At 36.1% G+C, this 16,361-nt stretch overlaps 1 protein-coding gene and 1 non-coding gene across 8 annotated transcripts; both read left to right on the top strand.

The window, feature by feature from the left end:
• The first annotated feature begins 722 nt into the window (after positions 1–722).
• TRNAD-GUC lies at positions 723–794 on the top strand. Its single transcript has one exon. It is a non-coding gene; the product is annotated as a tRNA-Asp (tRNA).
• Positions 795–1,509: 715 nt separating this feature from the next.
• Positions 1,510–15,663, top strand: LOC123911489 (peroxisome biogenesis factor 10-like). 7 transcript variants are annotated; one of them, XM_045962911.1, is made up of 12 exons: positions 1,510–1,668; positions 6,972–7,414; positions 7,510–7,541; positions 7,637–7,726; positions 7,930–8,024; positions 8,131–8,344; positions 8,589–8,658; positions 8,750–8,828; positions 13,587–13,720; positions 14,200–14,291; positions 15,215–15,306; positions 15,397–15,663. In XM_045962911.1, exons 2-12 carry the CDS (start codon positions 7,219–7,221, stop codon positions 15,497–15,499), a joined length of 1,197 nt encoding a protein of 398 aa, XP_045818867.1. In that variant the 5' UTR covers positions 1,510–1,668; positions 6,972–7,218; the 3' UTR covers positions 15,500–15,663. The 7 variants fall into 7 exon arrangements, 6 of the variants coding, with proteins under 6 accessions (XP_045818867.1, XP_045818868.1, XP_045818865.1 ...); XR_006810545.1 differs by having other exon boundaries at positions 1,519–1,668; positions 8,131–8,407; positions 14,200–14,229; XM_045962912.1 differs by having other exon boundaries at positions 1,519–1,668; positions 8,137–8,344.
• Positions 15,664–16,361: the final 698 nt, after the last annotated feature.

Below are 16,361 nucleotides of genomic sequence, written 5' to 3'. Positions count from 1 at the left end.
TGGACTTATATAATAACCAATTTACATTCCAAGAATAATAACCAACAGTATCGGTCCAATAAATAACTTTTTGATTTTGCTTAAAGTATCCAAAATGAAAATACAAAAACGTTATTCAAACACAATTATCTAATAAATATACAACAGTTATACATTTTTTACTTTTTTAAATATTTTTTTGCATGTCTTGAATTGCATGTTGAGTGGAGAGAGAAGATGTCGTATTTTTGTCCACAAGTTAATGTTGATATAATACTTCCTGAAAATATACTACTAATAAGTGGTCAAGTATTAAATAGGAGTTTGAAGAGAAAACGATGATGATGTGAACATGATTGAGATATTTGATCGGCTAACTTAATTATAGTAGGGTCTTGCTAGGCATATCTTAAGAAACTAAAAATAAAAATATTTTCTTAAAATTTGTGTAATTAACTTGTGCAAAGTTTATAAAAGGAATTAAATGCGTGGATTGCTATCAATTTTTTCTTTATTTGATTCCTTAACATGTGACCTAATGCCACATTTTAGCTTTTTTTTCTTTATAATATATGTATACATATAAAATTTATGGTTTACTCTTTTCCTTCTACTCATTTTCATTTATAAAACACTATAAAAACTCATTTTACATCACAAAATACAACGCATACACTTTTTCACGAAACATAATTGCTCATTTGAATGAATAAATAACCATAAAACGACAATCTAAACAACAAGTCGTTGTAGTATAGTGGTAAGTATTCCCGCCTGTCACGCGGGTGACCTGGGTTCGATCCCCGGCAACGGCGTCATTTTATTTTTTTTCTTTTATTATTCAAGCCACTAAGCAACATGACAACAATAATTTATTATTATTTTTTTTTTTATAAATTCTCTTGTATTTTATTGAATATTCTTTTATTATTTATACCCCAACTTCCTTCTCACATAAACGGTCAATTTTTGGTGTTTGGTGCCCGGACGATTATCATCTCACCAATCTAGTTCTTAAACTATAAAAAAACAACCAAAAAGTCCATAAACTATACTTACATCCACCAATTTTGTCTTTATTTTCAAATGATCCATAAACTATACTAACAAGCTATCTTTAGAATGGATTATTCGAAAGAAATTGAGTTTGATTTCTAATTAGAATAATTTTTGACTGGACTTTCCGTACGCACCCGGATTACTTGGCCTATTTCTCGTGGAAGCAAAGGACTAATAAAAAACAAAAAAAAAAACTTAATTACACTTTTGGTCCCTTATTTTTATTTTATGTTTCAAATTGGTACCTTATCTTTTAAAAGTTTTAAGTTGGTCCTTATCTTTTCTGTAAGTTTCAAGTTGGTCACTCCTATCAATTTTTTCACTATTATTGTTAAATTTGGACACATGTATAAAATTTAATGATAATAGTAAAAAATTTGACGGGATGAACCAACTTAAAACATGGAGAAAAAATAAAGGAGAAAATAGAAACTTAAAATTTTTAAAAGACAAATGACCAAAATTACAATTAAGAAAAAAAAAAACTTGGATATATTTTATCCTTTCTCCTTCCACATACAAAGGACCACCTTGCTCGTCGCCATCCACGAATCCTTGCGGCCAACCACTCTGCCCACCGGCAACGGTCGTTTTGCTCGCCGCTAACCAATCGCCGCCGCTAAAAACCAGGTTTGAAATCACAATTTTACTCGTTTCTTTAATGCATTTCATTGACATTTTCATTTTCATTCGCATTTTGTTGCATCTTTCACTCTTTTTGTTCATATGTTATATTTCAGAGACTTGGAGTTTGATGTTATGCACTCCAATTGTTTGTTTAATGTGTTATCTTTCAAATTGGGTTTGATTTTATTTTCATTTGGAGAAATGTTTACTGGGTTATCTTTCAAATTTGGGAACATAATGATTGTATGTGACTCTGTGTGTTGCTAGCTATGAAGCACAATCTTTCAAATTCAACTAAGTGTTTACTTTGGTTCTTTCCCATCTTTGTGTTTTGCTCTGTTTTTTTAGTCAAGTAGCCTAGTGGCTAGAAATTCCACTCTTCAAGTGGATAAGTGGGATGACCGGGGTTCGAACCCGGGCCCCCGGCATATATAATGCAATGTCCAACCAATTGAGCTAAGCTAACGAGACCACTTTTGCTCATATTTATACCCATGTTTTTATGCAATTTGTTTTCACCATGTGACTCTGTTATAGTGTTTGTTTCCCTTTGTGTTTTTTATTAGTGGTGATTATAGTGAACACTTTCATGCCTAATGCAAGGATTATATGGCTTATCTCCTCAGTCAGTCCAATCACTTGTTACTATCTTGCAAGAATTATATGGATTTTCTCTTTTTATGTTATTGATTGAGTTTGTTTGTTAAGACTATATATTATGCTATATTAGATGTGTAGAAAATAATAAGTGAATACTGTTATATGTTATTCCTCAGCTTAAGGCTGGTTTAAATAGGAAGAGTACAAACATAAAAGGAAATAATAGATAAGCTTAGAATCTCCTAGAAATAACAAACTAGGAAACTAAATATTTTCCAACACCCCCCCTCAAGTTGGTGCATAGATATCTATCATGCCCAACTTGCCGATCAAATGCTCAAAGGTGGGTCTTGCTAAGCTTTTGGTCAAGATATCTGCAGTTTGCTGACTCGAAGTTACAAAAGGTAGACATATGATTCCGGCATCTAACTTCTCTTTTATGAAATATCGATCGATCTCAATATGCTTGGTTCTGTCATGTTGAACTGGGTTATGAGCTATGCTAATAGCGGCTTTACTGTCAGAGTATAATTTCAATGGAAGCTCAATTTTCATCTTAAGCTCTTCTAGGACTCTGTGGATCCATAATCCTTCACAAATTCCTTGAGCCATAGCTCTAAACTCAGCTTCTGCACTACTTCTTGCTACAACTCCTTGTTTCTTGCTCCTCCATGTCACAAGATTACCCCAAACATAGGTACAATATCCGGAGGTTGATCTTCTGTCAGTGACTGAACCTGCCCAATCAGCATCGGTAAAGATAGACACATTTCTTTCATTAGTCTTCTTAAAAAATAATCCCTTTCCAGGATTTGCTTTCAAATATCGCAGTATCCTATAGACTGCCTCAAGATGTTCCTCAAAAGGAGAATGCATAAACTGACTTACTACACTAACCGAGAAAGCAATGTCGGGTCTAGTGTGTGACAAATAAATCAGTTTCCCAACCAATCTCTGGTACCTTCCAGTATCAACAGGAACACTACCTTCTTCCCAAAGTTTTGCATTAGGATCCATGGGAGTATCTGCTGGTCGACATCCACTCATTCCTGTTTCTTTCAATAAATCTAGAATGTATTTTTGCTGGGAAACTACAATACCATCTTTTGATCGAGCAACCTCCATACCAAGAAAATATCTCATGGATCCCAAGTCCTTGATTTCAAAGTCTAATGCTAATTTCTCTTTAACTCTTGCCATTTCAACTATATCATCTCCAGTAAGGACGATATCATCAACATAAACAATTAGGACTGCAATTTTTCCATCTTGGGAGAACTTTGTGAACAAGGTGTGGTCAGCTTGTCCTTGAATGTACCCTTGTTTCTTCATGGAATAAGTGAACTTTTCAAACCAAGCTCTAGGAGACTGCTTTAATCCATACAAAGACTTATTTAGTTTGCATACATTTGATCCAAACTTGTCTTCAAAGCCAGGAGGAATGTCCATATATACTTCTTCTTCTAAATCACCATTGAGAAAATCATTCTTAACATCCAACTGATGTAGGGGCCAATCTAAGTTAGCAGCAAGAGACAAGAGAATTCTGACAGTGTTCAATTTTGCAACAGGAGCAAAAGTCTCTGAGTAGTCTATACCATAAGTTTGAGTAAAACCCTTAGCCACCAATCGAGTCTTGTACCTTTCGATTGACCCATCTGAATTATACTTCACAGTAAACACCCATTTGCATCCAACCGTCTTCTTGCCATCCGGTAGTGTCATAACACTCCAGGTTTTGTTCTTTTCAAGAGCTTTCATCTCCTCAAGTATAGCTTCCCTCCACTTTGGAACTTCTAGAGCAACCTGTACATTTTTTGGAATCTCTACACTAGACAATTTTGAGGTAAAGGCAGAAAAAGACGAAGACAAATTTGAATATGATATAAAATTGGACAATGGGTATTTAGTGCAAGATCTAACAGGTTTTCTAACAGCCACAGGATCATCGATATCGGGATACAAAATACGACTCTCAGAAACAGAGATAGACTTACCTTTTCTTTTTTTAGGAAGTTGATCATCCCCGGTTCAGATTCATGACAGTGTTGAGATGTGGACTCATCACTTTCTTTGTGATTCTTTCTCACAAAAACCTTTCCTTTCCAAGTCTTGTTTCCTGCTTCAAACCTATTATCTTTATATGACTCATTATTTTGTGGCATTTCAATTAGATCATCATTATCATTGTTTTCAAAATTCTCATTGTTTTCTTCATGAGAAAATGTAGGCTCGGATTCACCAAGCTCACTACTCATAACAGGAGTAGGATTAGATAAAGAATCATGGCCATTTTTCGTTGGTGCAGAAGTATAAGTCTTAGAACTTTGTGATACCGGCAAAGATAAATTATTAAAAAAACTCATGTCCTCAGTTTGAAACGAGTTAAAAAAACTCATGTCCTCAGTTTGAGACGAATCTTCATTTAAATTTCCCCCCTGAAGATGCGTGTCAAAAAAAGGTTTGTTTTCAAAGAATGTAACATCCATGGTGACAAACATTTTCTGATTTTTTGGATCAAAACATTTATATCCCTTCTGGGTTGGAGAATACCCAACAAAAACACATTTTATAGCACGCGGTTCAAGTTTGCTAATTTTCTTATGTTCATGAACAAATGCAGTGCAACCAAAGATTTTTAAGGTCAAATCGTTTGAAACACGATCATTAGGAAAACATTCTTTGAAAATATCAATTGGAGTTTTAAAATTAAGAACTTTGGAGGGCACTCTGTTAATTAAGTATGCAGCAGTTAAAACTGCTTCACCCCACAAATAATTTGGTACTTTACTTGCGAAAAGTAAAGCTCTAGCCACCTCCAACAAGTGCCTATTTTTTCTTTCTGCAACTCCATTTTGTTGGGGAGTGTTAGGACATGAACTTTGATGCACAATTCCATTTTCACGAAAAAAATCACTCAACATTGAGTTAAAATATTCTTTGCCGTTATCACTTCTAAATACTTGAATATTTGTTTGAAATTGATTTTGCACCATTTAACAAAATCTTTTACCGCCTGACAAACGTCAGATTTCCCCTTTAACAAGTACACCCAACAAACTCTTGAGTGATCATCTATAAATGTGATAAACCATTTTTTATGAGAAAGTGTACTCGTTCGGTTAGGGCCCCAAACATCACTGTGAATAACAGAAAAAGGTTTTGATGGTTTGTAGGGCTGTAATGGAAAATGAGAACGATGATGTTTTGCAAATTCACATGCTTCACATTTAAACAAAGATAAATCCTTATTACGAAATAACTCAGGAAATAAGTGTTTTAAATAAGGAAAACTAGGATGACCTAATCGTGAATGCCATAACATAACATCATCATTATTATTATTCAGAACTAAAAAAGATTCAAAGCATGAACTTATTGGTTTGGAAGGTAGTTGTGATTCAGGTTCAATGTCGAAGTAGTAGAGTCCTCCACTCTCCTTAGCACTACCAATCATCTTCCCCGAGTTCAAATCCTGAAAAACACAATGAGTACGTAAAAAATTAGTTTGACAATTTCTATCTTGGGCTAATTTACTGACAGACATGAGACTACAAGATAGATTTGGGACATGAAGAACATCTTTAAGGGTTAGACTTGGAGACAACACAATCGAACCTTTACCCGCAATGGCTGAAAAGGATCCATCCGCAATTTTTATTTTATGGTTACCTGCACATGGACTATAAGAAGAAAACAGAGTAGAATCACCTGTCATGTGATCACTTGCACCCGAATCTACTATCCAAGCACGACTGGGACTGACACTAAAAAGGGCAGAAGTACCTTTGGGGGCAATAGAGCCAGAAAGAGTGTTAGATTCAAGAATTTTGTACAGTCTGTCTAGTTGTTCCATCGTGAATGAAAGCTGAATTGAAGGAGACTGATGCTCTTGATCAGAATTACTGGCTTGGAATGTATGACCCTCACCTCCACCTTTGTTCTTCTGATTTGAAGGTCGCGGAAGACCATGTAATTTCCAACATTGAAAAATAGTATGTCCCAAACGATGACAATATTTGCATTCACGACGGTATTTGAAAGTGGATGATCGTCGTTGAGAATAAAAAAACGTCATAATTAATAATCTTAGCCAAGTAGTACCGGAAGCAGCAAAGAAAAATTAACGCCGGCGAACAGTACGTGTGAACAGTACCATCGTGAACAGTACCATCGTGAACAGTACCAGTGGATGAACAGTGCGTATGAACAGTAACTCGGGTGAACAGTGCCGCACACAAAATCAGTTGTCGTGGTCAGATTGTAAACACGACGGCGGCTAGGGTTTTGCGGAAGCGAGACCCCCAAAATCGGGAGCTCTCGATACCATGTAGAAAATAATAAGTGAATACTGTTATATGTTATTCCTCAGCTCAAGGCTGGTTTAAATAGGAAGAGTACAAACATAAAAGGAAATAATAGATAAGCTTAGAATCTCCTAGAAATAACAAACTAGGAAACTAAATATTTTCCAACAAGATGGCTGAAAATGATGAGTTGAGTGACATTGAACCTTCTCCTCATGCTGAAATTGATGATGATATAAGTGATGGAGGAAGGTTCTCTTATCACTCGGAAGAACTTAGAGAGCCTATTAATTTATCTGATGAAGAGAATGAATCGGTGCGAGTTATATTTCACAATTTAATGTTGACTATTTACTTTTTTCACGATAGTAACTCTTCCTTCTTCTCTCATTTCTGCAGCCATCCAGAACCGGCCTTCTCCGTCCGTCCAGAGTCATCCCTCTCTTCCTCTCATCGCTGCTTACCGCCATCCCCTCTCTCTGTCTCAGCGCTGATCGCCGCCATCTGTATCTGCATCAAACCGGCAGAGTGTGTTGAAACGCCCAAACAAGGGAGATGCAAACGCAACAGAGAAGATGAGGTCTGAAGCAAAGCTTGAAGCTGAGTTTGAAGATAACACACTAACTGCTTTAACTGAAAATATTCCATGGGGTGGGGTCACCTTCGAAGTCACGGCTCAGATTCGGGTAACAACGCCGATGCAGGTCCGAGCACCAGTATGTCGGTACCACGGCAGTTTCCTCCGGCTGCTCAACCGGAAATGATGCGAGCAGCTGAAAAAGACGATCAATACACCTCTTTCGTTTACGAAGCTTGTCGCGACGCCTTCCGCCACCTCTTCGGTCTCTCTCTCTCTCTCTCTCTCTCTCTGTAACAAATTTTCAGATTCCGAATCAATTTCAATTTAAAGTTATGTAATGTGAAACTGTCGATGCAGGTACTAGAGTTGCAGTGGCTTATCAAGACGAGGTAATCATTAATTAATCACTTTCCTTTTGTTTATATTCTTGATTATGTGTGTTTAATTAAGTTTAATTGTGCTTTAGTGTTAATTGGTTTTTCAGACGAAACTTTTAGGGCAAATGCTTTACTATGTTCTCACAACCGGCTCTGGACAACAAACACTTGGTGAAGAATACTGTGATATCACTCAGGTAATTTCAACCTTCTTAATTGTTAATGAATTTTACCGTGTTTAAATTTTGTAAGTGATATATTTTACACTGTTGTAATTTGTGATTGATTAATATTGAAGGTTTTATTGTATTTTATTTTTCATGATTTTTGTGTGCTGATTTGGTGAATTTGATTTCTGTATTGTTTTTGAGTATCTGATAGTTGTTGATTGGTTAATTAGGTTGCAGGAACTTATGGGCTTCCTCCTACACCAGCCAGGCGTGCTTTGTTCATTGTATACCAGTCAGCGATTCCATACATTGCAGAACGAATTAGGTAGATTCTCCTGTCCTTTATAATTAATGGTTGATTTGATTGAGCTTTATTTCTGTGTTTTGTGCATGTGATTTGTTTTATGATGAGTTGATTGTTAATTTTATAGTTCTAGAATTGCTTCCCGGGGAATTATCCTTGCTGACTATGAGTCTGCTGAGAGTTATTATGGTGAAAATGCCCGTGGGAGTAGTAGTTCTCGGGTTTATGCCACGAGTGAACTTTCTACTTCGTCTACCTCGGGGCAGTCTACTTCAACTCTGACGAGGTTGAAGGAGAAACTCGGTGGATTTTGGTTGCATATGGTTCAGAGATGGCCTACGGTACATTACTCCTGCTGGTGTTTCTCATTCAACACTGTTCAAGAAGTTACTACATTCTCCTTTGTAATCACTGCTTGATTTTTGACAAAAATGTTTCAATCTTATACTGTTATTGGTTTTTTCTTTTAAATTACATGGAAGATACAAGTTACTAGTATACACATAATTTGGCAACATTTAATCAGTTTAGTTGAAAGCAATTTTTCTTTTTGTTGCTAAATCTCGTTTCTGTGCTCCCCACCAGATGCTCCCTTTTGTTCGTGAGTTATTGCAGTTGCTTCTGCGTGCTAACCTCATGTTATTTTACTTTGAAGGTGATCATTTGATTGACAGTCTCATCATAGTTATTTGATATGGAAAAGCAAGTTTTCTAAATCTTGCTGTTTTTTTTTCTTCTTTCTGTAGGTCTCTATTATCATATATCCAAACGTGCTGCAGGCATTCGTTATGTGTTCATTGGAAAAGCGTCAAATCAAAGACCCAGGTATTGTCTTTTGAAGCTATAAGCTTTTTATAAAAAGTATGGGCAATCAAATGGGGAACTTTCCTAGTCATTTAAGTAGAATTTCATGGCTTTTGTTTAGTTAGATTATAAGTCAAGCAAGGGGCACATCAATTCTATATCAAATGTAATAATTAATGAACATACCTTGCTACATATTCCACATATCCATTATACAAAATGAAATCGGAAATTGTGAGTCATACAATTCAAGCAAAATTGATGAAATAGAGGAATGCTTGTGTATTTTGTGATAGAAAATTACCGGTCAAACTTTAGGATTTTTTGTTGTTGCTTGAATGTATATAAGACATTCAATGTTGTATGAGATTGAATGCGAGATAGAAAAAGGTCGCAAAAAAAGTTAAATGTTGTAAAGATGGAAATGTTACATTGGATGAGTGGTGTTAGCTGGTTTATAAAACCACTATAGGCAAGTACATCGGTTGCAACAAGGAATATAATGAGAGTGAAGCCTCCTTCCCGATGAGGATTGGATTCAATTATCAACAACTGCAGAATAATTTCAAATTGAACTCGAGAATGGCCGCATGATGATTGAAATAAATAATCACGAACTAAAATTTGCAGTAATATGAACCAAAAGCAATATCTAAAGTAAAATTTAGTGGATTAAAGAAGATAGGTTTGGATTACCCTTAGTTTCCCTCATAAGTAATAATTGATTCAAGCCTTAGTTCTAGTTCAATGCACATAATCGACATTCAAATATGCGAAGTTGGATTATTCTAAATCCCTTGACAAACAATCCCTTTGAATCTAATTAAAACCTGTGATCCCTTAGGCAATTCTTATTAAGTAGTCATTAACTATAAATATTCAAAGGAGTGCATAATTTCCATATCCTTTCCTGCTATCCCTATGATTATCGATATCATGGTAATTTGCAGGTTCTAACTCAGTAGTCAATTTTCCAACTAAGCAATCAAGTTTAAAATGAATTTCAAGATGCCATTTAAGGAAAACATTAAACACCGGGACACAGTTACTCAATTACAATGAAACAAACAATGCATTAAGACGTAGGAAATTAATTACAACAGATTTCAGCAAAGGGTCATCCACTCATCCTAGCCTAACCCAAAGAGTTTAGTTATTCATGCTACAAAATGCTCAGATCTCCTTGATCTTTCCACCACAGAATGTCCAAACGTTATTAGACTTCGTATGTATATCGTCCAACATGAAACTGCCAGTGCTGAATGCTGACTTCTAACTCCTGGCACTCAATGTGCGACAAGAAGCGTTGGATTACTTTGTTGAGCACTGGACACAACTTGTTACCGTTCCCATAGCAAATACTATTTTTGCCACTCAATGTGGCTTACCGTTATACATCAATGGAAAAATCATATGGAAATGCTAGGTGTAAGGTTTAGGTGTTGGTTGGTAATACTCCCAAAGCAAAAGTTGATATCCCTGGATATCTATGCTGACCGCTAAGTCTGTTATGTTGGGTGCCGGTTAAGTAACTTGCTATTTTGCCTTGTTCAGTTGTTCCTACAAAAACTGAGTACCATGACAATGATGTATAAGAAAGCTCCTAAAATCTTATACATCCATAACGAGAATAATTCAACAAATCAAAATTAAATTTATCTAAGTCCTAATTTTTTTTAGTTACAATCAAAGTCGTAATTCAATTCCTACACATATACTCAGTGGAAAGTCGACCATTTAAATCTACATCCATGTAATGTAGATTTATCAAGTAGCCATGAAAGACAAGATAGGTTTTGGATGTCAGAATTTCAGTTTTCTTGCTTTTCATTGATCTGATATCCTCAATATATAGTACAACAGCCATTAATGGCATTCATGATACAAATATTCTAATTCCTATAATTTCTATACAATCATAAACAGTCTAACATATCTTCTGCAAGTAATATAAATTATAATAATGACAAAAATCACAACACTAATTAAGAATGATATAATTGGAGTTGGAGGATTCCTTATTGACACCCCCCTCAAATTGATGCGGCGGGTCAAGAAGCGTCAATTTGTTGACGAGAAACTGATGTCCAGGTCGAGGTACAACCTTAGTCAAGATAACTGTAGGTTGAAGTTGTGATGTGACATGAGGAAGAGATATAACATGATTGTCCAATGCTTCCCGAATAGAATGGCAATCCACCTCAATATGCTTCGTACGTTCATGAAAAACTGGATTAGTAGCAATTTGAATAGCACTGGTATTGTCAGCAAAGAGTGGTGTGGCTGTATGTTGAGGAAAACCAATTTCAGCCAAAAGTCCACGAAGCCAGATAATTTCAGAACAGGCCGTAGACATAGCTCGATACTCAGACTCTGTTGAAGACTTAGAGACACGAGACTGCTTTTTACTTTTCCAAGAAATCAACGCAGGACCAAGGAACATGCACCAACCAGTAACTGATCTTCGTGTATCAAAACAGCCAGCCCAGTCTGCATCACTAACCAATCAAACTAAGAGGTTTCCCAGTAGGAAAAAATAGGCCACGAGCAGATGTGCCTTTCAAGTATTGAATGATGCGACGGATTGCAGCCAAGTGAAGATGGCCGAGGAGTTTGCATAAACTGATTCATTTGTTGGACTGCAAAAGAAATGTCAGGTCGAGTAATGGTCAAATAATTAAGGCTACCGACCAGCTTCCGGTATAATAAAGGATCCGACAATAGATCTCCCTCATCACGGCGATATTTAACATTAATCTCAAGAGGAGTATCAACTGGAGTTGCTGAAGTTAAACCCGCCAACGAAATCAAGTCTTTAGTATATTTATGTTGATGGAGAAAAATTCCCTTGGAATCAGAACAAACCTCAAGGCCTAAAAAATAGTGAAGATCACCAAGATATTTCATATGAAAAGAATCCTGGAGCTGGTGTTTAATGCGTTGAATTGCAGCATGATCAGAACCAGTAATAATCATATCATCAACATATATAAGTAGAAGAACAATACCAGTTGACATGCGGTGAATGAACAAGGAAGAGTCAAATTGACTCTGAGTAACAGGCCAATAATAGTAGTCCGAAACTTTTCAAACCAGGAACTGGACTGCGGTTCAGCAAAGCAGTCCGGGCAACTTCAAATTCTGGACGAAGTTTCATGAGAAACTGATCGTGTTTGCTGACTTCATAAATATTTTGAATAGCCGCAAGCGATAAATTAGGAACATCAACATGTAAGATCTCAGAGTGTTAAGCCCACACATCAAGCTGAAAGCGTTTAGCATCATTATTCAGATTGTAAATAGTCTTCAGGTGATCCCACATCTCTTTGGCTGTTAAGAAGGAGCGCAAGTTATTAAGGATTTGAGGCTCAACAGAAGCAAGGATCCAAGTACTAACTTGTGCGTCCTGTTTTCCCATTTATCCAACGCAGTAGCGTCGGTTGGAGCTGTCGAAGTCCCGTTGAGATGACCAGACAATGATTTCCCTTTCACAAACATTTCAAACTGAAATGACCAGGCAGGATAGTTTTTCCCAGTGAATCGAGCACAAAAGTTCTCTCTTTCCTTTTCTGAAGCCATGAAACCACATCCAAGAGCAAGAAACAAAGACAAAATACAAGAGACAAGACTACAAGAACCAAGAGTGACTGAGAGGGTGAAAAAACAAGGGCGACAGAAAGGGGTGTCGCTAAAAAAAAACACGATGTCAATAAGGAATCCTCTAATTATATCATTCCTAATTAGTGTTGTGATTTTGTCGTTATTATAATTTATATTACTTGCAGAATATATGCTAGGCTGTTTATGATTGTATAGAAATTATAGGAATTAGAATATTTGTATCATTAATGCCATTAATGGCTGTCGTACTATATATTGAGGATATCGGATCGATGAAAAGCAAGAAAACAGAAATTCTAACATGGTATAGAGCCTATCGGGTCTATCGTTGGGCTTCCTACATTGTTCACTCTTCAGGCCCATTGGGGCGGGCTGAAGCGTGATGGGGTGTGTTAGCGGCCAACACTCGGTGGGATTTAGTCCGACATCGGATAGATAGGACTCTTGAGAAGAGTTTATAAAGAGGAGGCAATCCTCACCTTACAAGCTGGTTTTGTAAGGATGAGTTAGGCCTCGATATTCGTGACATTGGAATGAAAGCATTCCAGAGTAAGTTGAGTTAGCACCTATTGTGAGTAGATGGTGGAATCTCGTTTAGGTGGTTTGGGAACATATGAAGACTTATGTATTCACTAGTAAGGGAGATAGATTAGACGAAGGATAGTCCAAAAGGTTGAGAGAGACCAAAGAAAACTATAGGTTAAAGTTAAACTAAGAAAGATTTGGATTAAATGGTATTCTTCAAAAAATTATTCATGATAGGATATAAAGGTGTCATTTGGTTTGTGTAGTCGATCCCACTTAGTTGTATTTTACTCCATACTACAATCATTGTGTTATTTATTTGTAATGACATTTTATTTTTATTGAATTTCAATTTCTAATAAGCTCTAGCTTTCATGTACTAAATCTCGGGTTAGGTGACCCGGTTAAATTGCTTTGTAAAAGTTCTTGCTGCAAAAGACAGTTTGTGTTGCTGTTCAATCACTCTGATTTCTTTTCTTAAGAATCATAAATGATAAATGTGCCTTTCATTGTTAGAGATAGCTTTTTCTTAAATCTACGGATTAAGTGTCGCTATTGTTGCATATTAATATCCGTGCTTCTCTTGGTTTTAAATTTAGAGCACCCATTCTCTATAATTTGATTTCTGTGCAGATATCAAATACTGGGAGTATTTCTCTTGATTCAACTTTGTGTAATAGCTGCTGAAGCGCTGCGTCGAAGAAATTTTACATCAATTGCTGGTTCAGTTCATCAGGCATCCTTTGCAACCGACCATACATCAGCAGGTTGTAAATTTTTCTCAGCTAATTATTTTTAATTGATTGTTATTTGGATATTTTTCTCTTGTTCCTTTTTCTTAATTTTTGTGTCTACTAATGTGCTCTGGACGTTTTCTTGTTTAGTCAATTAGTTTTTAGAATAAACCCTCAATCCAGTCCTCCAAAGATTAGTGTGTTATCACATTAGTCTTCCAAATGATTTATCATCCAATCAGCGTCTCAAAGGTTAAATCGTCATCATATTAGCCCCTCAACCATACATGATTGCCACCAAATCCATCATTTTGCGTCATCACTTTAATGCTTTTCAGAGAAGAATTTGGTGACAATGGTGTATCTTTGAGGGATTAATTGTTAAAAAATTCTTTGTAGGGTTAATATGGTAGTACTTCAATCTTTGAGGAACTAAGTTGGTACAAAAAAAATTTGGACGACTAATCTTGCGCCTCCGTAATCTAACCTTACTCCATTGCTATGTATTATAGGACATGGTTTCCCTGTTCTAAATGAAGAAGGTAATTTGGCATATCCAGAAGCTGATAACGGAAGTTGGGTCTCTGGATCTTCATCTTCTGAGGTTCAGTTATCTCATCAAATTATCCTTTTCTTTTAATGCTATTTAGTGCATGCTTTGATTTGAAAGAGTTTGAAGTCAAAGTGTCATGCATATGTCACTTAACTAAGAAAATTTAAGATCTGCAGTGGAATAAATATTTTGCTGTTGACTTATACAGTTGTGTTGATCTGGTTTGGAATGCTGATGTTTTGGCCTAGGAACACAAATGATTATGATATATGAGGATCTTTTTGGATATAAAATAGGGTTTTCTTAATTAAGTGTCGTTAGGATACTTGTTAAAGAAATAAAGAGTGAAAATTATTCAAGGAATTGTAGAACATTCATTTTATTAGGAATAATACACAAAATCATTTTTGTTTTTATTATTTAAGTAATTAGAAGCATTTCATAAATTATTTAACATTGCATAATTAGTAGTCTAGTACACTCATTAGAAAACCGATAAAAAGGGTGATAATAAAATTGCTTGATTAAATAGATACGTTTCTTGCAATTTTGTGCGTTAATAAATTTGTATGTCTCTTGTTTGTGTGATTATTAAATTCGTATGTTCTCCCCTCATGTCTGTTGCAAATCTTCCCATTTTGGGTGCGGTTGATAAAGAACATAATATACATTATCTTTATTGACCTGATCTAAAGAGCCTCACAGGAAGCTGATTTCTATTGAGAAAGAGTTTATTTACCATAGTAGAATCAAATAAAAACCCTTAAGAGAATTAGGTGGGTCCCAGCATCCATAGAATTCGTTCTTCGGGGTCAACCCAGCCCCGACGGCCTATGGAGAAGGCGGCAGAAAGGAGGCTCGAGGGATTGTTAAGGAAGGCGGCAAGGGCCGACGAAGGGGGGACTTGAATACTCTTGACCCTGCATACATCTGATTGCACTATGTATTTTGATGAACCATTTTTCTTTTTGCAGCATCATGCATCTAGTGGGGTTAGCAAATGCACACTTTGCCTGAGTAATCGTCAACACCCAACAGCTACTTCTTGCGGCCATGTATTTTGCTGGTATCGTCCTCCTGCATTCTAACTTTTTTTTTCTTATGTTCCTCGCTTGTTTGTCTGTCTCTCATCTTCTGTTTGATGTGATCCATGTAGGAACTGTATCACAGAATGGTGCAACGAAAAACCAGAGTGCCCTCTTTGCCGCACCCCTATAACACACTCAAGTCTAGTTTGTATTTATCATTCAGACTTCTAGAATCTGTTTCTTGTGGGCTGTAGTCTTTTGTAAATGGAAAGAAGATTGCAGCATGAAAGACAACATTTTCTTGAGATCTTGATTCTTGAGGATTGTATCATATGAACATTTAAACAATTTAATTTTATATTAGAAAAATAAGAAAATTCTCATTTCAGCATCCATGATCATATCTTTTGCCAAGGCTTATCATTCTCTTATGGACAATCTGATGATGTTATTTAGACCAATGGAAATGCAACAAACTCTCAATAGTTTGCTAATACTCAGCTGTCAAGGTACAAGTGTGAAAGACCTATGCAACATTTTCCCATGCAAACACTCTTAAAAGATACTCCCTCCGGTTCTAAATAAAAGCAAAACATGACTTTTTAGATTCATTGAATAATGAATGAATCTTACCTATAACATAGACTAGATTCATTCATTATTCAATGAATCCGAAAGGTGACTTTTTGCTTATATTTAGAACCGAAGGGAGTAAGATCATATGTACTTTGCAAGTACAAGATGAACAGAAGCTATAATCTACACCTTTGCATGTTTATAGCTGCAAGACAACAAGCAACAACTCATCACTATCGTTGAAGAAATCTCTCTAGTTCAGAGAACGTTCGCCTGAGTTGAGAGAATGTTCCGGCAGATTTTCACACGAGTTGTAAATTCATTTTGAGCTGTCAAAAACACCTCTACATCAAAGCACGAGGGTCATATAATGGCTATATAAAAAATATGCTCCAAGACAACTTGCCACAACTCACAACTCTGCCTTTGTGAAGTTCCTAGTTCAGAGAACAATGGAAGAATGTTTTGGCAGACTCTCTTTAGTGACAACTAATTATGAGTTGTTTTCATTTGACGT

The sequence above is a fragment of the Trifolium pratense genome, linkage group LG2 (assembly GCF_020283565.1).
Source record: "Trifolium pratense cultivar HEN17-A07 linkage group LG2, ARS_RC_1.1, whole genome shotgun sequence".
NCBI classification, from domain to species: Eukaryota; Viridiplantae; Streptophyta; class Magnoliopsida; order Fabales; family Fabaceae; genus Trifolium; species Trifolium pratense.
The sequence above is the reverse complement of the archived record's forward strand: the minus strand, read 5'-3'. Positions and strand labels throughout refer to the sequence as shown.